Source organism: Anoplophora glabripennis, unplaced genomic scaffold (genome assembly GCF_000390285.2).
Source record: "Anoplophora glabripennis isolate ALB-LARVAE unplaced genomic scaffold, Agla_2.0 scaffold316, whole genome shotgun sequence".
Classification (NCBI taxonomy): domain Eukaryota; kingdom Metazoa; phylum Arthropoda; class Insecta; order Coleoptera; family Cerambycidae; genus Anoplophora; species Anoplophora glabripennis.
In genome coordinates, this window is record NW_019416446.1 from 460,121 (window position 1) to 482,001 (window position 21,881).

General features: G+C 35.8%; 3 protein-coding genes across 6 annotated transcripts in view; 1 reads left to right on the forward strand and 2 right to left on the reverse strand.

Annotated features, from left to right (window-relative positions):
• Positions 1–165: 165 nt before the first annotated feature.
• Positions 166–1,564, reverse strand: LOC108908587 (protein HGH1 homolog). Of its 3 annotated transcripts, none has more exons than XM_018712661.1 (4): positions 1,395–1,564; positions 593–1,346; positions 400–544; positions 166–352 (listed from the first exon to the last, which is right to left on the reverse strand). In XM_018712661.1, the coding sequence occupies exons 1-4, from the start codon at positions 1,483–1,485 to the stop codon at positions 227–229; spliced, it is 1,116 nt and encodes a 371-aa protein (XP_018568177.1). In that variant the 5' UTR covers positions 1,486–1,564; the 3' UTR covers positions 166–226. The 3 variants fall into 3 exon arrangements, with proteins under 3 accessions (XP_018568177.1, XP_018568178.1, XP_018568179.1); XM_018712662.1 differs by having other exon boundaries at positions 166–329; positions 383–544; positions 1,395–1,563; XM_018712663.1 differs by having other exon boundaries at positions 238–329.
• Positions 1,565–1,844: 280 nt separating this feature from the next.
• Positions 1,845–3,804, forward strand: LOC108908585 (RE1-silencing transcription factor B-like). The gene is made up of 3 exons (XM_018712658.1): positions 1,845–2,296; positions 2,361–2,734; positions 2,793–3,804. The coding sequence occupies exons 1-3, from the start codon at positions 2,078–2,080 to the stop codon at positions 3,724–3,726; spliced, it is 1,527 nt and encodes a 508-aa protein (XP_018568174.1). The 5' UTR covers positions 1,845–2,077; the 3' UTR covers positions 3,727–3,804.
• A 2,807-nt stretch (positions 3,805–6,611) lies between these two features.
• LOC108908589 (myelin regulatory factor) overlaps positions 6,612–21,881 on the reverse strand; it is a 59,004-nt gene continuing 43,734 nt past the window's right edge. Inside the window, exons 2-19 of one of the 2 annotated variants that reach the window (XM_018712666.1) lie at positions 21,042–21,228; positions 15,894–16,246; positions 15,569–15,829; positions 15,258–15,429; positions 14,930–15,202; positions 14,753–14,873; positions 14,621–14,701; positions 14,498–14,560; positions 13,727–13,914; positions 13,495–13,666; positions 11,733–11,880; positions 11,542–11,674; positions 11,300–11,484; positions 11,124–11,242; positions 10,837–11,068; positions 10,626–10,782; positions 10,342–10,570; positions 6,612–7,751 (exon numbers count right to left, since the gene is read on the reverse strand). In XM_018712666.1, the coding sequence (XP_018568182.1) occupies positions 7,668–7,751; positions 10,342–10,570; positions 10,626–10,782; positions 10,837–11,068; positions 11,124–11,242; positions 11,300–11,484; positions 11,542–11,674; positions 11,733–11,880; positions 13,495–13,666; positions 13,727–13,914; positions 14,498–14,560; positions 14,621–14,701; positions 14,753–14,873; positions 14,930–15,202; positions 15,258–15,429; positions 15,569–15,829; positions 15,894–16,246; positions 21,042–21,228 (3,158 nt within the window). In that variant the 3' untranslated portion in view covers positions 6,612–7,667. Of the gene's footprint in view, positions 7,752–10,341; positions 10,571–10,625; positions 10,789–10,836; positions 11,069–11,123; positions 11,243–11,299; positions 11,485–11,541; positions 11,675–11,732; positions 11,881–13,494; positions 13,667–13,726; positions 13,915–14,497; positions 14,561–14,620; positions 14,702–14,752; positions 14,874–14,929; positions 15,203–15,257; positions 15,430–15,568; positions 15,830–15,893; positions 16,247–21,041; positions 21,229–21,881 lie in introns of both variants that reach the window. The other variant, XM_018712665.1, reaches the window with a different exon arrangement.

Sequence of the window (21,881 nt, forward strand, 5' to 3'; positions counted from 1 at the left end):
TAGGTTAATAAAGGTTATTTTACGGGGGCTATTTTCAAAAGTATATTTTTGGGAATATAAATCTAACAATGCCAAAGTTGAATATTCTCTTTTCCAATAATGTATCACTGACATTATTATTAATAATTTCAGCATTGTATATATTGCATTAATCACATACTCATCTTAAAAAACAGAAAAATTTAATTTGTATAAAAATACATTTAAAAAAAATAAACATATACAACTATTCCCGCGACAATTCTTCTTGCATTTTATCAAAATTCTTCTGCAAATCATGAGGTACTTCGATTTCTTTCAAGTTTTCTTCACCAATCTCTTCCTCAGTCCTAAAATTAAAAAAAAAAAAATTCTCATTGTTTAAAAAAATTTATAACGGTACCTTATCAATATATCTACCAAATTCTCACACGCGGCCAACGCCTTTTTATCCTTCTCCCACTTATGCAGCTCCCTTAAAATAACGTACGTATTTTTATCCCTAATATATTCCCTATTAGGTCTCTTTGCCACAAGTTGTGTTAAAGCTTCAAGTAAAATGCACCTGAAATAACGATATTAAAATTAACGCCCTCTATTTCGTAAATAATACCTTATATCGGGATCTTCCTCCCTCGTTTTACTCTCGGGCAAAAACTGCAGCTCTAACGGCAACTTATCGTTGTCCTCCTCGTCAAATTCTTCGTTACCGGCAAGGGGCAAAAGAAGCCGCGGCAAAATGTCCACTTCGCCGCTAAGCAGCCACTCGTGAAAGTCCATTTCAAAGCAACAGTTCTTCAACGTGCCTACGATCCCACCTCTCCGCACCAACGAGTCTTTATATTCCGTGAACGGAAGAAGTCGCTGTATCACGCACTTGTTCCTATCTAAGACTTGCATCCTAACTCGATGGCTCTGCGATAAATTCGACAGCACTGGCCCCAGATAATGCAACTTGGCATTATTTTTATTGTACTGGTTCTTGGTGAACACGTTTATGAGTCCTTCAAAAGATTTGTCGCTTTTTTCGATAACGTCAATAACCGTTTCTATCAGATGAGAGGGCCGGGTCAAGTTCGACAAGATCATACAGCAATGATCGGCAATGCAGCTTCCAGGATCAAAAATATTTTTCAGGGCCTGACACACAATGTTTCCCGGTGGTGTCTGTAGAGGCGGACAATCTTTGGTGACATCTACGTTTATCAGGGCCACTGCGCCTTTTTCATTTGCCGAAATGTTGATTAAACACAAACTGGCGTCTTTCGCAATGGGTACACTCGTGTCATCCAGAAGGGATATGAGTGATACAAGTATCTGTGACACTTCAATTATCGTTGTTAAACCATCCTCTGTTCCGGTTAAACCTAGGAATGTATGTTAAAATAAAAGCATTTCATTTTCATAGTACTCACCTAATAAATGCTCTAACGCTGCAGCTTTTAAATCTAATCTTGCTCCTACTTGGATAAATTTGGCTAATTCTGTTAAAGCTTCCATCGTCATTGTATTCAATTAACGCAAATTCAACATGTTTTAGAAGTTGACATGACATTCATAACCTCACAAAATATTTCCAAATTCTTGAATTCTTCTTCCTCCACTACACATCCCTGTGAACTTATAGGTAGTAGGTACTTTGGCTTTCAATAATTTTAACTTTTTTTACACTCATTTTTCTCAAGAAAAACATTTATTTATTTACAAACAAATTATTTGTTATTTATAAATAAATGCAAGTACTATTTTACTCGTCTTTACTTGTGTTTTAAATTTTATTTATTATTCTTGGCAGTGATTTGAACCAATGTAAATTCTTAGTCTTGATAAATTTGATTGTTAAAAAAAATAAATCAAAATGAACTTGAGGTTATATAGTTACAATAAATGTCTATTTTTGACGTAAATATCGATTAAACCTATATAATTACCTAATTAAATCCATCTACGATCGTTTTATAATGGAATGTCCAGTTTTTAAATTCTTAAAGTCGCCACTGCATATACAGATGAGTGATATGAGTGATGAGTGGTAACCCTTCCAATAAATCACAAAGTGACATTGTGAAACAATCTGATTTAGAAGAGACCCGTCAAAATGGGAAGAAAATGTGCAGTGCCACACTGCTATACAGGGTATCGTAAATGTAAAGAAAAGGCCTCGCTATATCGTGTACCAGACGATGATTTCTTCTTAAGTAAGTGGCAAGAGGCCATAGCTCGAGAAGACAGACCTATTACCCCGAAAGACTACGTTTGTGAGAAACACTTCAAGGACGATGATATACTACGAAGACGAATAATAAAAGACGTCGTAGTAAGTAGTTCTTGGCATAACCCAGCTTGTAAACGGCTCGTAGTCACTTTAATTCATTTTGTAGGAGGAATATCAAAGACCTAGGTTGAAACCTGACGCTATTCCCTCTATATTTCCTGACCTGCCTGAATTTATACTAAAGATGGTGAAAAAACGCAGAAAAATGCCGTTGGAGGATTTAACAACAGCTGAAACATGCGATTCTTGGAAAAACAAGTCTGACAATGAAACCGCTGGAGAAAACATTATCGAACAAAATTTTATGGTGCAGGAAATTAAGACGGAATCACCGGAAAGTAACGAAACTGACAATATAGTTAGTACGATGTGTGAGACTATTTTGAGCAATGAGCTTGATATAAAAAGTGAACCAGAAGAGCGCACTGACAACTCCACGGAAAACGATGAAGATAACGAAAATGATGACGCCACTTTTGGGTACCGTTTATATCGAGTATGTTTGCAACGATTTATATTACCGTGACTTATTTTTTAGGCCCAAGATGCACCATTGCGACCAGTGCGATTATCAAACGAAATATCCGCACAACCTCAGGACTCACAAAACTAAACACCTAACTGGGGATGAGGCGTACATGCATTGCGAGCATTGCCCAAATTTCAAAACGAAATGGGAACTGACGTACCGCAACCACCTAAAGATCAAACATGGGTTGGGCAAGCAAGAAGTCTTCAAATGCAGTGTATGCTCTTTCGAAACAAAGGTAAAACTGTGCTTGAAGAGACATACGGAACGACACCAAAGAGACATTCCCCCGAAAATATCAAATGACCTTATTGGAAGCAATTTTAACGAAACGTCTACTGAAAATTCTAAAAACTTCAAATGTACCGAATGCTTCTACGAGACGAACTCGAAGACCCACATCATCAGGCACATCAAAACTGCACACAACACCGGCGATGATACGGTCGTGTTTGTAAATAAACTACAGTCGAACCCAGGAGTCAAGCCCCTGTACAAGTGTTTAAAATGCAGTTATAAATCCAAAACAAACAGGAGTTTGCTGAAACACATCCTCAAACATAAATATCCGAAACCGACGACCGATCAACCGAAATCTAACGTATGGAAATGCCCGAAGTGCCCTTTTGCCACGTTTTTCCAACATGCCTTGCGAAAACATCAAGAAACTGATTGCGGGCGTTTGTTCGTGTGTAAAGAATGTAAGTTTAAAACGAACTGTAAGCCTGATTTTATCAAACACTCGCTTACGCATGGGAACATTAGCTTGGAATCTGTAGACCAAGGATTTCTTGGAACGGCGGAACAAAGTGGAGATGGGGGTGAAACAGAGAGTCGGTTGGAAGGGACAGGAAGTGAAATGTTGTGGAAAAATGAAGGAAATAAAGTAAACGCGGTGCCAGAGTTTGTTGCAGTTAAAACCGAGATCTCCGATGTAGAATAAGTTGTTTTTATATAAAAAAGTTTATGTGTTATATAGAGTATTTATTTTTGTTTTATGTTTTTCCATTTTAGATGTCTATTAAAACGTACACAAATATGTTTTGTTCCTTTAGAGCCATGCAAAACACATATTTCGTTGGAATTTAACGGTCGTCAAATTCTTTACACGAGGCCTCGCCCGTAGATCGCGTGTGAAGAATTTGTTAGAAAAGTCATTGGATTTCGCGATTCAAGTCAATTAGCTCCGGCACTTCGACGGTGAAAACCCGTCAAAACGAAGTTTTTGCCTTTATTTTATTTCGGTATTAAGGAATACCGGGTGATCAGTTGTTGAGGTGCAACTCCAACAAGTTGGTTGCAAAATAATTCCATAAACTTCCTCAAGTCTTATTTTCCCTTTAAAAAATTTCAGCACTTCATAATTTTTATTGCAGACAAATAAAAGAATTTGCAGTGTAATTTTCATTACATTTAAATATCTTATGCCCAACATCGTAAATAAAAAGAACCGAGACCGCGTAAATCAGCAAACCGACTAGAAGGTGCGTCGTCAATGTTGGTTATCGGAGGTGTTCCCTGCTGTCTTAGGCAGGTGACTTTAGTGATGGCCCTGTCACCTGGGCCTCCGACGGGTCATAGGTTTGCACACAGGATTAAAACATAAATTCAATTTCAGGGCGACAATTTTTTTAAAGGTGCATATTTTCGGGAAAAAAATATACAGTGAAAGTTCCCTTCGCAGACACCATTCTTACATTCTCTAGAACGGACGCGGACACAAGAAAATATTCTCTTAAACGAACAAAAAAATAAAATAAAAAGGAAACAGTTAAAAATTGCCTCCGTAAAGCAGGCTTTAACGATGAAAATATGCAAAGTGAAGATCAGTTAACTGAGGATGTTACATCTGATCCAAAAATAAGAATTTGTTGGAATTGACTGATAACGAAAACCTTAATGATTTTTTGAACCTAGATGAAAATTTGTATGCTGAAGATCAAGATTTAGGACCAGAAATTGAAAATCCAGTTGAAATACTAGAAGATTCTGATCTCGATGAAGTTGCAGTATCAACAGACGCTATCCCAAATTATGGTGAAGCTATTATCCTAATCAATCAGATTAAACATTTTGCCGAAGATCACGGAGATAGAGTCTTTGGAGCTGCTTTCCAAATTTTAAAGAAAAAAAGGAGACAAACGACAATATATGAATTTTTGCGTCATTAAAGTGATATTTCATTTCATTTTATGTATTACTATATTCTATTATAATTTGTATATATTTTGTAAGGTAACAAATTCTGATTTTTTCCTTAACTTTTAAGTTTTTTATTTATTTTAAAAATATTTACGTACGTATATGTTTTAAATGTCCCAATTTCTTTAATTACGGTTTTCATTAAAAAAATAATTTTTTTTTTCGTATTTCTTTTAGGTGGACACCCCTCTTAAAGGGACACTTTCAGTCGGACCCGTTGGTGTCCGCCCAAGGGGGATTTCACTGTATTCAGATATGCAACAACTTGATAACATAAAATCGAAGACATGTCACCCAACGTAAGGCGAAGAAGCTACAAAATAATAATCATAGCATTACGAATCGACGACAAAACATTTGAAAAAATTGTGATGCAATTTTTTTAAATTAACGAAGCTTTATCGGTATCGTTTGTTATTTGAAAAATGCCGAGAACTTCTTTAACAAAATTATTTTGGACAATCGGCTCTTTACTAACTTCAAATATGAATATCTTGGATTTATACACTGGGACGTTAAAATAACGTGACAAGTTCCTATAAAGATTTTTCCTAGATAACAAATAAGACTCCTTAGAAATTGACCCATGAAAACAATTTGGCTTATTTGGTTTGCCAGGGACGGACTAGCTGTAGCACAATAATGTCAATTTTTTTTACACCCTTTTCGATAAAGGCACAAAAATAATATTTTTAGATAGCTTGAACCTTGAAACTAAAAAAAGGACTCTTGGTTGATATCAATAAAATGAACTGTTTTCGAGAAACAACTATTTTTGTTTAATACGATTTTTATTACATCCATAAAGAGAAATAAACCGATCAAATTTGCATTCTTTCTGTGCCTATCTAAAAAATTTATTTATTAATTTTTTTTTAAATAATTAAATTACATAAAGTATTTTAAGTTATTAAAAAAAATAGATTTTCAGGGGTGTCATTTAGGGGCCTATAACTACTATGGAAAATTTTTATAGGAATTTGTCATGTTATTTTAACGTCCCCTGTGTAAATCCGAGAGACTGCCCACATATTCTGGGACATCCTGTATACAAAAATAAAATTCAAAAACAAAATCGAGTCCTTTTAACCCTTTCACTGCTCCAGACAAATTTATTCGCTAAAAATTTATAGGACTCGAACTGCTTGAAACAAATTAATTCGTTTGAATAGTTAAATTGGATCAGCCTGCTCAAACCGTATATATTCGCAACCATGCGCATTAGTGACTCGGTCGTTACAATTGGTATAGGGAATTTTTCCGGGCAGAGCTTATAGCGATTGTTGCAATTACTTTTATGGAAGGAGGTACTGGTAATAATGCCAAGATTGTTCGTCTCTTTTTCAGTTTCTATTTAGCACAGCTGTCGATATATTGTATTTTATTTAAAATAAAATCGTAAAAATATCTAGAAAATTGACAAAGAAATTTTAGCGAGGAGCGATAGCGGCGACTTTGGTAGCTACGTTCTCTTCTCCTTCTACGATTGCTTTACTAACCTTGAGCATTCTTGCTACAATTCTCGTTTTCCAAATTTCCCGGGCCCTTGAAATGTTTAATCACCTTTTGACTCACCTTTATTTAAATTCGAGGAAAAGAGGATCTTTTTGTGTTTAAAATCGAAGGAAAAGAAAACAAGTTTATTGTACACAATCACAAAAACAAAATTCATAATATTGCATCTTACATAAATATCTATACATTATACCTAAATTGTTCATATAACATTGAATTAAAAATATATATGTATATTATATAATAAAAACAAAAAGTAGGCTATGAATGTGGAAATGGAATGTATAACGTTACAGTATTTTATTTATACATACAGTATCCTATATATTAAAATACATGCTATATTATTCGAACTTTATAGAGGCCTAGCATACAGGAACCTGACGACGTCGAATAAAAAAAAAAAGTAAACTAAAAACGGTCAACGCTTTTTCTACGAATAAAAAGTTTTTAGACGGTATAAAGGAACGTTACTTCTTGGAATGTAATTTTTTAAACTAAAACAAATTGCCCCGCAAAGCTCCTGTACAGAATACCTCGAATATTACACACAGATTGGACGGACACAAGTTTTAAGTACATAACGAAAAATATATTACTTCCAATTCGCTATTTGTGACGTATTTGGGATTAAAATTACTTAACCCGACAAATTATTAAAATAAAGAATTATAAAAGGAAACCGCGGAGGTCCTCTCCGCGCTTCAGTACGCTGTTCACTGGTTCAGTTAAACAATCGGAGTATACATATAAACTCTATAAATTTACCTATTAGTCTATACACTTTGTTATAGTATCTCACGAACTAACATTACATGAGGAAAAAGTGTATCGATGGCCTACACGATACTTCCTCCTATAATTTCGATAGCTTGTATTGCTCTCAATAAATTTAAAATACTACAGTATGTGCAAGATGACATTTAAAAAATAAATAATAAATCCTAATTACAGATCTAGATATATTTAGGTACTTTATTCTTTTTAAAAAATAACTATATAAAACAAAAAAAAATATACAGCTCCTCCTCTGACTATACATTTAAGAGTATTTGCGTAGAGAACGTAATGTACAAAGAGATGATGTCATGTTTTTTTAAAACACTTTTGTTCTTAAAATAATCAGTAAATCGAAAAAAAAAATGTTATGCAGTAAGTGTAATTGTATTACTCATCACAGTATCTGAAAAAATAAAAGTTGTATTCTATAAAGTCCAGTCCCAGTTTCGAGGCTGACAATTTACAAGTGTTCTGGAAAAACAAATATTTCTTTGTAGTAGTTCTAACGTACCGAGGACGCAACGAATAGAGTTTAAAGACAAGCGACACGTAACAACCAGACGCAGTATTTTAATGTGCAGCAACGCAATAATATTAATAGAAATGCTAAATAAAAAAAAATTAAAAACACTTATCTGATAAAGTTCAGGCTTCGGACAGTTACAATGTTTATCATACAATTTTCGGGACCTAACAAACAATTCTTTTGTGCAAAAATACACAAATAACAAAGTAATAAAAAATTCACAAATAAATAACTACTTACAATATTTAGTAAATTACTCAAACGACAACCGAGTATACAATTCTGTTACAAGCCCTGTGTCCCAAACCTTGGCAATAAGCAAAGTGTAAAGCACATATAAATAAAGTACATAGAAAGCACCATAAACGCCTACTCAAACTTTTAAGAGATGTAGAAATATGTATTAAAACAAATAAATAAAAAAAGTAGTTGTAAAGCTAAAAACAGCAATGCAAAGCAGTAGTTCAAACGTACCGAACCCCAAAAATATTCAGTTCAAATATCCAGTAGTTCTCTACAACTTTTCATATAACATGCTAGAGAATTAGATGAGTGAACACAGTATACAACTTAGTTACGAGGCCTGTATCCTGAATCTTGGCAATAAGCCAGATGTACTAAATACCTCTTCAAGCTTTTAAGATATGTGGAAATATGCATTAAAACAACTATATAATAAAAAGTAAGATAAAAAAGTTGTTGTAAAGCTAAAAACAGCAGTGCAAAGCAGTAGCTCAAACGTACCGAACCCTAAAAATAATTAGTTCAAATATCTAATACTGCTCTGCTAATACCATTTTATAGAAAATGATACATAATTAGGTGAGTGAACACAATATACTCTGTTACGAATCCTGTTTTTGAACTTTGGCAATAAGCAAAGTGTAAAGCGCACATAAAGTACATAGAAAACGCCATAAACATCTCTTCAAGCTTTTAAGAGATGTAAAAATATGTATTAATATGACTAAATCATAAAAAGTAAGATAAAAAAGTAGTTGTAAAGCTAAAAGCAACAAAAACAGCAAGGCAAAGCAGTAGTTCAAATGTACTGGAGCCGAAAATAGCTTAGTTAGTTCAAATATCTAGTAGTTCTCTACAACTTTTCATAGAAAATGCTAGACAATTAGATGAGTGAACACAGTATACAACTCGATTTAAAACTCAGTTACGAGGCCTATGTCCTGAATCTTGGCAACAAGCAAAGTGTACATAAACACCTCTTCAAGCTTTTAAGAGATGTGGAAATACGTATAAAACATGTATTATGTATTAAAACAACTAAAAAGATAAAAAAGTAGTTGAAAAGCTAAAAACAGCAATGCAAAGTAGTAGTTCAAATGTACCGGGGCCCAAAATAGGTTAGTTAGTTCAAATATCTAGTAGTTCCCTATAATTTTTCATGGCAGATGCTAGACAATTAGGTAAGTGAATACAGTATACAACTCTGTTATGAGCCCCGTGACCTGAACTCTAGCAATAAGAAAACTCTAAAGCGCGCACAATGTGCAAGGCACCATAAACATTCCTTGAACATTCAAGATAAGCAGAATTGTGTGTTAAAAGACAAATGTAAGACAACAAAAACAGCAAGGCAAAACAGTAGTTCAAATGTAATGGAGCCGAAAATAGCTTAGTTAGTTCAAATACCTAGTAGTTCTCTACAATTTTTCACGGTAGATGCTAGACAATTAGGTAAGTGAACACAGTATAAAACTCTGTTACGAGCCCTGTGTCCTGAACTCTAGCAATAAGAAAAGTGTAAAGCACACACAATGTGCAAGGCGCCATAAACATTCTTCGAACTTTCAAGAGACAGAAACGTGTGTTAAAGAACAAAAGTAAGACAAAAAAGCAGTCGTAACACTAAAAAAGGCAAGGCAAAGCAGTAGTTCAAATGTACTGGAGCCGAAAATAGCTCAGTTAGTTCAGATATATAGTAGTTCTCTACAATTTTTCATGGCAGATGTGAAACAATTAGGTAAGTGAAAACAGCTCTATTACGAGCCCTGTGACTTGAACTCTAGCAATAAAAAAAGAGTAAAACGCACACAATGTGCAAGACACCATAAACATTCTTGCAACTTTCGAGAGATGCAGAAACGTGTGTTAAAGGACAAAAGTAAGACAAAAAAGCAGTCGCAACACTAAAAAAGGTAAGGCAAAGCAGTAGTTCAAATGTACTGGAGCCGAAAATAGCTTAGTTAGTTCAAATATCTAGTAGTTCCCTACAATTTTTCATGGCAGATGCTAGACAATTAGGTGACTGAACCCAGTATACAATTCTGGTACGAGCCCTGTGTCCTGAACTCTAGCAATTAGTAAAGTGTAAAGCGCACACAATGTGCAAAGCACCGTAAACATTTTTTGAACTTTCAAGAGATGCAGAGACGTGCGTTAAAAGACAAAAGTAAGACAAAAAAGCAGTCATAACACTAAAAACGGAAAGGCAAAGCAGTAGTTCAAACGTACCGCAGCCCAAAACAAGTCAGTTAGTTCAAGCTTTCCATCCAACAACGCCGATTGAGGGCTTACCTGGTTCTGCCGGAGGGGGGCCCTGTAGGTCATCACCTTCAACTGGAAATCGGCCATGTCCACCTCGAAAATGACGCTCTGGAGGCTCAGCAGCTGACTCGAACTGTTCTCGTTGACCTTGTGCCTTATCCTAGACTTGTCGTCGTAGCCCATCGGACCGAAATTGCACTCGTACTGCCTATAGTCGCTGTCGCAATACTCGATTTCTTTTATGTTCGGCTGAATGGACCTGGAAGTAAGACGGTTTTAAAAAAGGAAAACCGACGGAAGCGGAGACGTTTCACCTAAAAATTAAATTGATGAACTCGTCCGGCATGTACTTGGAGATGGGGACGGCGTAGGAGAAGTTGGACTGCGGGTTCGTACTGAACTTCCTGTACTGGTGCGTCAGGGTGGTGTTGAAGTGCCGCCCCTGCACTGTTATGGTGAAAATTTGATCCTCTAAAACTGAAACTGGGTAACCACAAACACGAAACTTTTCCCGATATACGTTACCTCCGGTGTCGAACGAGTTGGCCTCATCCGTCAGGTCGTCGGCGTGCCTCCGCTGCCTGATCTGCTTGTCGATGTCGTTCGAGTGGAACGGTTTGGCTATCTTGTTCTTCTCCACGTTCAGCAGGGGCGTCGTTTTGTTTCTGCTCGCGCTGGGAGGTTTCTTCTCTGAAAATAAAGATGTCGTGGGCTCCTGCGGCGCCGGGTTCTGGGACAAGCTCTGGCAGCAGTATATCTGAAAGAAATTACAGCGTAAACGAGTAACGACCAAAATGTTATAACAAGCTCACCTGGCACAAACTCGTACTATCAAGGTCCTGATCGACGGAGAGGCATTCCAATGGCCTGCCGATGCTGAACGACGAGGGCCGTCTCATGATGTTCGAGTCCAGGGTGATCTTCGTGATTTCTGCGACGAAAGAAAAAAATTATACACGGGAAAATTTTACGCGATAATGTCACTTACCGTCTTCTTTGTACGAGTTCGTCGTCTGCAAAGGAGGCAAGGTGGGGGCCCAGGTGACTTTCGTGTTGGCGGATTTTGTTGTAGTTTTCTCGTCGAAGTTCCTGTAAGTCGCGTCGATGTTGGCCTGCATGTACTGGGAGTGTCGGGCGGCTTCCATCAGGTACAGTGTGGTGATGGCGGCTAAACTAAATATAAGAAAAATTGCTCCGAGTAAAAAAAAATAAAAAAATTCCTGTACTTACCAAAAAGCCATGATTAGTACCAAAACAACTATAACGATTTGTATTAGTTTATTTGAGCAGAGTTCCTCTTCCTTCTGACAGGAGTGGTGGTGTTTGGAACACTTGTGCGAGTAGGACAGTTTGGAACTGTTAACTGAAACAAAAAAAAAAGGTTTGGGTTTGGGGCGAGGTTTTTTTTTTAGAACGTTTACCAGTGCTCGTAGATTTGAGGCTGTCACCCCTCTTCAACCTGTTCAACCTTCGGTTTATTCGCTCCAACTGGTCTATCCTTGTCTCTAGATTATCCGTTACTTTGCACAGCTCCTTCACGGCCCCTATGTTTTCCATGAATATCCTTTCCTAATGTGAAAAAATAACGGTAATATACATAATAGAAATATAATAGAAACAAGCATGTAAATATTTCTCTGGAAGTGTGTTAATTTGTAGCAGCATGGTTGAAATTTTATGAGTCTACCTTTTCACAGAATACATTGGTTACCAAACAGTATTGAAAAAATACTGCATCGGGATATTTCATAAAAAGGGTATGTTCTTATGTTTTCCATGATTATCCTTTTTCTATGTGAAAATTAGAAAAATAAAAATAATAAAAGTAAATAAATCTGTCCTCAAAATGTCAATTTTGAGCAAGAACAGAGGCGGCAATACCCGATGTTAAATTGTGATTCAAATCAACAAAATTTTTTTGGCGTTTGTGAAGCTTGCAGATATTTAAAAAAAAAAATTCAGTTTTTTTAGACTCATCATTTTTAGATGAAGAAAATATAGATTATTGCTAAAAAAAACATTTTTAACTTTAAAAAATCAATAAAAAGTGAAAAATTACTTATTACATTGATTTTTAGCAAAAACGACAAATTTAAACATTCCAGGCACTAAGAAAAAAAAAATCGCAGCGTTTTGAAATTATCAGGATTTCTTTTGGACACTTTGAGGTTGAAAAGTTAGTCAGTATCCTTAATTTATTCATTATTTGCAAAGTTATGCCAAGTTATTCAAATATCCCTAATTATGCAATTTTTTACCTTTTTTTCTAACCAACATTTTCACTTCGAAAAAATTTGTTTTATCAAAAACCTATAATTAGGACTTGTAGAGAATACTTTGCATTTTTCAAAATCCTGCTTGGATTTCTGTACGACCATTATTTCCCGAGTAATTGAGTCAAAAATGATTTTTTTTTGCTTTGATCGACGATAACTCAGCGACGAATCATCGTACAAGGCTTTGGAACCGCTTAAATTGAAGAGAATTAAATTATCTAAAAGAGCTTTATGGTGAAATTACAAAAAAAAAACATTTTTTGAAGTACATAGGTCTTTTTAAAGAAAAGCAAAAATTTGCAATTTTTTTTTTGTTGATTTTCTTATGGTTACTCAAAAACTGCTGATGATAAAAAATTTTACACTCCAGGTCTGAAAACTAGACACCTGAAGCTTCAATTTCCTTTTTTTTTTAAATTCTCTCTATGACCATTTCCCTCCAAGTTACAGCTCTTTGAAAATTGTCCAAAATTTTGGGATTTTTTTAATATCCCTTAATTTCTATGCCTAGTGTATTTAGACAAACTGTGTAATAAAATCTACAAAAATGTATTGCTGATTGCCTATTTGCCATAGTTTCGTAAAAAGATGTTTGTTCTTCCTATGTTTTCCATAAATCGACACTTGAATACGAAAATGAAATTAACGTTGAAAACAACAAAAATTAACGTGTCGGTCTGTTCTCAAAAAATGAATACATTTTTATCGCAAAATCTTAAGATACAAAACTTGGATAAAATAATTCACCAAGGTGTTGCCTAACAAGGTGTGCTTGTTGTTGCTCAGTTCTGTATTTAAAATTTTTTTTATCATGTTTCAAATTCAATGTAACATATTTTGTTTACAAATACAATATTTCAAATTGCAATTGAATTATTCAAAACCGTCAAAAAAAAAACTGCCTTACCTTATTTACAACTAAGAAATTCTCTATCGAAATCCCGTTCTCCAAGAGGAGGTTCCCAGCGGGTTTAACGGCTTCCGGAAGCACCTGAGCCACTTCCTGGGCTATGACCCCCGTATCGGTACACTGATCGCCTCTACTCAGCTGAGACGCCAACGCCGGCTCGTATTCGTACCTATTTCGAAACGCACGATAAAATTCTTCCGTTCCGATAAAAAAAAATTGCAATTCTTACCTGACGACCCGCAATTTTTGTACGTTTTTCAGCTGCTCGGCGGTATTGCACTCCACGATGTTCTTCTTCGCCCTGATGTCGCTCGGTTGGATGATGTGCCCCGTTATTTTTATATTCCCGTGGACGACGAGCGACTCGTCCGGCCTGTCGGTGTTTATTCCCACCCTACCGTTGTGCACAATCGAGTCCTACAAAAAATTAATCAAAAGTAAAGATTTTTCCTTGGAAATACAATCTCGGACAAAAAAATGTCTTCCAACTTAAAACGTTTATAGTCCAAATCCAAAATAGTAGGTAATAGTTGATTTATTCAGAACATGTAGACTGTGCGATGCGTAAGATGTTTTAGAGGGCTTCAAAAATTGTGAAATATGGAAGAAAACTAGATTAAATTCTTCTAAACTGCATAAAACAATTTGGCTGCCTTTAGACTCTAGACTCGTTCATCTTCTCAATCGCACTAAATGACATCACGAATTAGCGCGGCAGCAAACAAATTACAAATTTCTATACACCCAAAAGTTATTTGAGTTTCAAACCGAGTTGATTTTATAGAAAATCTGCGTTAAAATGGGGGAAAGGCTGTTATTTGTGCATAAATTCATTTTTAGACAAACTGTGTAAGAAAATCTCTAAAAATGTATTGCTGGTTGCCTAGTTGCTACAGAGCCCTCTTAAGTCAGAACCTTTTATTGTCCGCAGCTGTACCTTGTAAAGCTAAAATCGGGGGTAAAACCACAATCATTATTTAAAGTGTTCACTTGTACGAACCTGAGTTTGTCCTTTCTGCCAGCACAGTTCCACGTCGCTCTCAAACTGTCCCGGGTTGGAGGCCTATGATCAACAAAAAGTTACGAAACCTATTTTTTTTTAGTCGCTTTCATTGCCACATACCCTAACGATGATTTTCTGACTCGCATGGCTTATGACGGGGAAATTTCCGTTCGTCGTGTGAGCGTGAAGTCCCACAACAAGCTGAAAACGTTTAAAATCAACAAAAAAAATTGAAGCGCAAATCAAACGTACCTGGAAATATCTCTGTTCCGGGTTCGGCTTGCCCTTTTTTCTCATGTTATTCGAGGTGGTCTCGCTGAAATGCAGCCTACCAACCGTCACTTTGGTAACTTGCGAATTTACCAGTTCTACCCTAAAAAACGGAGAACGTTTTGGAACATTTCAACGTACTTCGAACCGAATACTTACAATACAGGATGGAAAGGCTTTTTACTCCTATCGCTCTGGCTCTGTTCCACCCTTATCGTCTGCGTGGGGCAGTCGTGTTTGACACCGTAAAAATGCAGGTGGAAGCTGGATATCTTCTGGAAACCCTCGGGAGTTTTAACAAACTGAGCTTCGCCCAGCAACTGTACATGGCAAGTAATCTGAAAGTGGTTCTTCTTCTGGCAAACAAAGGCGTCGTCCGCGTTGGAAAAATTAAACCCCTTGTCGGCGTCCACCCTGTAGTGCGGCACGGGCCTGAAATATTCCCTTGTTACACCCTTACATCGACTTAAAAAAATTCATCACTCACAATTCCGTAAAGTTCTGATCGCACAACGAGTGCCAGTTCGTCTGTTGGAAGGCACTAAATCTAATACACTGGTACTGGGATTCCGAGAGGCAGGCCTCGGACGAAGCGTACTCTTCGTCTATAGACGTAGTTAATTGTTCGGACGGGCTCAGTTGGCTTGTAGCGCAATTCTCTGCGGAAAAAATTTCAAATGATACCGCCTTTCCGAAAAACGCCTTGGCGAAAAAATTAGATGGGATCACCTTTCCGAGAAACACCTTGGCGCGACCAAGGCGTTTCGCGCAAAGGTGGGTTCGTTCGAATGACCTCACCTGGCTCACTCTTCACCAAAGGCGAGTCCTGCGACAGCTTCCTCTTCTTGGAAGCAGACTGCAGGTTCGTGTAAACCCCCGGGATGCTCTCCAAGCTCTGCTCGCATATATTATTTTCCATGTTCGCCCTCTGCAAATTCTCTATGTTGTGATTGTAGCCGAGGTGCACCATGTTTTTTTCGTAGTCCTCGTTCTTATAAATGCCCCTGTCGAAATTCTGTGCGGGTTCCGTGGCGGGCAGTATTATCTGCCGAGTATTGTCTGAAATAAAAATTTTCAACATCAACCGACGGCCTTTAGACCGGCCAGACCCGATCCTACGTACCAGCAACGTTATTTTCGGGTAAAATCATCCTATCCTGGAGGATCCCTGGGTCATCTTGGATAATCCTGTTGCTTAAGATCGTAGTACCGTTTCCCCCTACGAGAAGCCGGTTATCCTGGAGGATGTTCCCGTTGTCGAGGATCTGCTGGTCGCTGGACTGGTCCGTGACGACGATGTGGGAGCCCAGTATCAGGTTGTCGGTCAGGATGGGGCTGAGGATGGCGGGTTTGTAGATGCCTTGCGTGAGATTCGTGTATATCGACTCCGGAGCTGCTATGGGGGCCTCGCAGCCGTCCTGGGGGCTGTACGGGTGCTCCGAGCTGCTGTCTGGCGGGCTCTCGGGTAAGGAGTGGCTGGTAGAAGAAGATTGTCATAAGCTTAATGGCTATATTGTCATGACGACCTTAATTTTTTACTAGAAATTGTCAACATATTTATTTAAAAAAATTAAAAACTACCTTTTGGGCACCTTCTTTAAGCGGCTATATCTTCACAGGAGATGTTCAAATGAGATTTTTTTTATATGAAATACCACTTATTTTTCCACAAGAAATCACCCCCTCAATTTTTTTGCACTAATCTGATTTTGACGACTTTTTTTTGTCCGATTAAATGGGTCTCTAAATCGCAATTTTGGTCAACTTGCTTGAATTTTTGATATAACTATTAGTTTGAGGTGTATGTATAATAACAATAAGTGACAGTAATTTTTATTTCAACCCCCGATCAGGGGTGAAAAAAGGTAAAATTAAGGAGTTTTTCAAGATAACTGAAAAGGGGTAAGAGCTAGAAAAAAGGTTCTTATAAAAGCTGTAGAGCATAAAATTCTACATAAAAATGGTATATTTACTTTTTCTTGTATGTACTATTAAATTTAACAAAGTTAGAGAGGCTAGAACTTAAGGGATGATTTCAGAATTTAAAACAAGCAGAAAGTGAATGAATTTTATAAAAAAATTTTCAATCTACTCAAAAAAAAATGTAAACTATTTTTTCAGAGAAATAGATATATTTTTTAATAAAAAAGTTATAACAATTTCCCAAAGCAAACGTGATTTTTTATCTTTGTCGTAAAACAAAATTTCGAAGGTAACTTTTCATTATTTTAAATAAAAAAAATTGTCTTAGTGTTAAATCATAAAAATTCACGATTAAAAAATTGAAATTGTTATAAATTATTTATTAAAAATTTAAAAAAATTGAAAAAAAAATACTGTCACATATTGTTATTGTTATACCTCAAACTAACTTATATAAAAAATTTAGGCAAGTTGACCAAATTGCGATTTAAATTTTCTTATTTGTGGAAGAAGTGGATCTTATTTGTGGAAGGGCGAAATGGGCGGTGACTATTAGACGCCTTCATTATAGCCATCTTTCTCTATCGCACGGATTTCTATGACTTTTTTTATCGCTCTCACGTAACGGCCGATGAACCATGGGGACTTTTCGACCCTGTATATGCTCGTCCGTAGTGTACTTGCGACTTCCCGGGCAATAAAAATTCGCAGACAGCATTGGCTGCACTTTCTATTTGAAAATCACTCATTTAGAAATAATAAAAATTGCAATTTTTATGTAGCTTTGTTTATGAACACCTTAGAAACGGCAAAATCCAAACAACCAAGGCGACTTTGCATGATTTCGAATAATGTTAAAATGAATTGATTAAGAAATGTCAAAAAAATAAAACCTAATCTTTATTTCATGGACCATAAAGAACTGTGGGAGCAGATAAAATGTTATACACCACGCAGCAGTTAAGTATAATTTACCGGTCTCGGACTCTATTGCCAGACCTCGCTCCGCTCGGGCGCAAAATCGTCCTCGACTGGTAAATAATACTTACCTTCTTTATGGTGTAAATAACTATTATTCATAGGAAAACCTCTATATGGTGGTCTACTTGAATCAAAATGTAATCTGTATCTTTTCTGAATAATTTGTTTTCTGATTTGCCTTATTATCTCTGTTATTAATTGAGATACAATTAAATTAAAGAAAGCCAGTTTAACCAACTTAGGCAACTTCGTATCAAATTGAAAACGAACATTAAATTTTTTTTTATTGATCATTATCAATTTGATCGACTAATTCGAAAGAAAATTATCAATATTTTCACAAATTTACACAAAAAATTTATTAACAGTTCTATTCTAAGTTTTTTTCTCCTGATGATGGCATAACAGCCGAAGCTTGTCGGAAAGAAAACAAATGTTTTCTTTTTATTTGCATTTCATATAAAATCTCACAGAAACGACTGAAATGGAGATTTTAACAGAGATAAGCTACGAACAACTTGGATAACGAGCTTTTTCTTACATTAAATGAATAAACAATAATTAAAACAAATTGGACATTTTGTCACGTTTATGCAATGCAGAAACTGATTCTGCCCTTCGTTGCGAAACATTACATGACATGGTAAAGTAGACCAATTGATAGATTCCACTTTTAGTTAGTTCATTTAATACCTAAACACATGGGAAAATAATATAATGACGCACAATAACGTCGATAAACGTCTGTATTTAGAAATGCAAAACGATAAATATCGTAAACACAAATAGTAACATAATTCTATTAATGATTTGTTTAATGTTGTGGTACCAGCGACTACTGATAACGGCGGGATCCCTTAGGGCTTACTATACAATATATAAATTATTGAAATTACTAGTTTTTATTATAGTTATCATGTTCGTGTAACATAATTTTTACATCCGTTATTCAAGGTCCACCAGTGCTAGTAAATATCAACGCTGTTAATAAATGTTATTTGATTTGTTTATATTTACGCGTTTTCCTCAGATCGATTTTTTATTACCGTATTTTCGATAAAGGATATTTAAGGATTCGGTATATTTTCCTCTTTGGATACGGAATGTTTAAATTTAGTTTGTGTTTTTGAAAAATTTCTTCTTAAATAAAGGTAGTTTAAGAAACAAGTATCGAGTGTCCCAAAATTCACGCAAGATTTGAATTTCGCGCCTTTTACTCGGTAAAGTGTTGCTAACGAAATAAATGAAAAGTAAAAAAAGAAAATTAAAAATAGTTTTTGGATCTTGGTTTATTTTTTTCATTTTAGTGCATTTTAATTAAAGCTTGTTTTTTAAATATTTTTTTACTTTTCATTTATTTGTACCTTTTTAGTAAAAAAATTTTGTCCGCCATCTTGGGGCGTGTACCATATTGAATTTAATGTGACGTCATTTTATTTTCTTATTCTTCTCAGCAAACCCTTTCATTTGATACCCATTTCATGGGGGTGCATAAAAAATAACTGGTCCGTTATATTGGATTCAGAATGACGTCACTTAGCTAACCATGCATTGTCATCCAAACTAAACGCGTATCCAAAATTTCAGCTCAACCGGTTGGGATAATTGTTTTAAAATTCACTTGCAAGATTTGACTCATACTAATAATGCAAGTTGAATAAAAGCTTGTGATAATAAAAAAACAGACAACATGACAGTTGAGAGTTCAGGGTTATTAAAAATGGAAAAAATACAAAACATTTTAGAATAAAAATATTTTAGATTTAGACAAAAGTTGTAGAATTTTTTATATCAAAAAATTTGAGCCCAGGCCGATATCAAATATTGATAAACAAATTTATCAGTTATTGCAAAAAAAATTCTTTTTAAAACTTCTATATTTTTAAAACGAAAAAATTTTTTTTTACAAAACTTGCAGAATATGTAGTCTCTGGCAAGTAGAATAAGTGCATTTTTGAAAAATAGTAAAATATTTGATAGTTTTTGCAAAAATTGTGTTTTTCGAAAAAAAGACATTTTCTTCAAGTTCCAACAAATCATACAGAAATGCACTTACGTGCCCCATCTTGGGCTTAAAATTTTCTCTAATTGTAAGAGTTGTACTTTCCTGTGCTAATTTTGCGTGTATTACGAAATAATTGGAAATATACGAAAAATCTACTAAAACTTTGACTTCTTTTTTTGGGTACAAAAATGTAGATCTTTTTCTTATCGTTGAAATTTAATCGGAATAGCATTATTGCCATTTGAAAGCTGACATTTTTTTACAAATTTAAAAGAAAATCATTAAGGTCTGAAATTTACACAAGTTGTAGTTTATTTCAATATAAAAATTAGTTCGCAATGATTGACCCTTTTTTTTACAGCAAACTTAATTTTGTTGGGTTCTGTAAAATGCTTACTTCTCTCCACACGTTGATGCGCATGGTGGGGGTGTATGAATCAACAAAAAAATTACAATTTTTAAATAAAAAAATCCCGTGTTTTCTACCAAAATTACTTCTTGCGTGCTTTTTGGGACACCCTATACATAGTAATAATAAATCAAATTCGTCCCACCTTAAATATTCCAAATATCATCCGTCGCGTACACGATAAAACAATAATAAATTATGTAACTGCGTAAAAACAATACAACAATGGGATCCATCACGGAACAATACTAATGAACGCCGATATATGTTTTAAAACAGGTTCATTTGTTTAATTCAAACTAATCTCTTCATAGAAACAATACCGGCACTTTATGAATCGAATTATTTAAAATTTTATCTTCAAACTGACACAGGGTAATAGTGACGTTTCTACGAGGGAAATTCTACAAATTTGTCATACAGGGTGTCCGGAAATTCATGCAACAAAATTTGGTCATAGATTCTTAGAACAAATTCAGGGGACCCGTAATTTTTCTTTTTGCCAACTGGCCCCCTCTTTCGGAGTTACGGGGTCCACTTGGCAAAAATAAAAAATACGGGTCTCCTAAATTTGTCTTAAGAATCTGTGACCAAATTTTGTTGCATGAATTTCGGGACACTCGTGGATATTCGTGAATGCGCGAAACCAAATTTGTAAAATCAACCACACGCTGACGGCGATCTGGAACAGCCAAATTTTAGAAATCGGGTTCTGATAGCACATCAGCTAAACAGAACTCGACTACACTCGAATGCGGGCAGATTGGTCGCGTTTCTGACTCAGGAGAGCCGCGCGAGATCGAGAACGAACTCATTCGGCTGGTTCCCTTGCGTTTGTGGGCGGAGCTAACTCAGACGCAAACTTATTCGTGTCGCGCGTTGAATTGTTCGATGTAAACAAAACGTTCGTAATAGATCACAAAATGGACAAGGCGATTCTAATCGAGGCTTACCCATTTGCGTTTCGTTTGTTCTCGACGATGACGTTGAGGAGCTTTCCCGAGGCGGCCGTGGTGGTATTCAGGGACTCCCCGAAGTAGGTGCCGTTGCCCTGGGACCCCTCGCTGTTGATGAAGTCCTCCAGCTGGGAAAAGTCCAGGGCCTCGTTGTCGATGCCGCCCACGAAGTCCGCTCCTCGACCTGCGGCAAATGGAGAAATTTGCTTTAGATGAATTTTTTCTTCTGTCATGCTTGCCGACGTAGAAATTTAATAAATACGGGGAAAAAAAGAGCTATTATAAGAAAATATTTTTATCAAAGAAGAAAAAATTGTAAAAACTCGAAATAAAAAATACTTGCTAGCATATTTTTCCAGGTGTATTATGCTTGAATCTTTATGGGTATGACTGTAACATAATTTTAACCCAATAACAATTTCAAGAAATCATATAACGAGCGTTCAAATAAAAACGTGGTCAAGTTGGTTCTGAAAATTTGGACGTAGGGCGTAGCGTATAGCAAATGAACTTAAACGTCATCTGTCAAAGCGCTATATCGCCGCTATCAATTTGAATATTTTCGTTTTAAAAAGCGTTTAAAATGGTGCTTTCTCAAGAACAAAGAGTGTTTATCATAGAGTCCTACTTTAGAAATGGACGCAAGATTCATGGAATATGGAAGTATTCTATTGAGGAATGTTTCATAGAATTTCAAAATTAATTTCCCGGCGTTGTTGAGTACAAAATTTTTCAAAGTGCAGTTCAGCGTTGTGTTAATGTTTTTCGTGAAACGTGCAGTGTAACAAGAAAAGACGGAAGCGTCCGACCTAAAAAGCGGACTGAAGAATTAAAAGA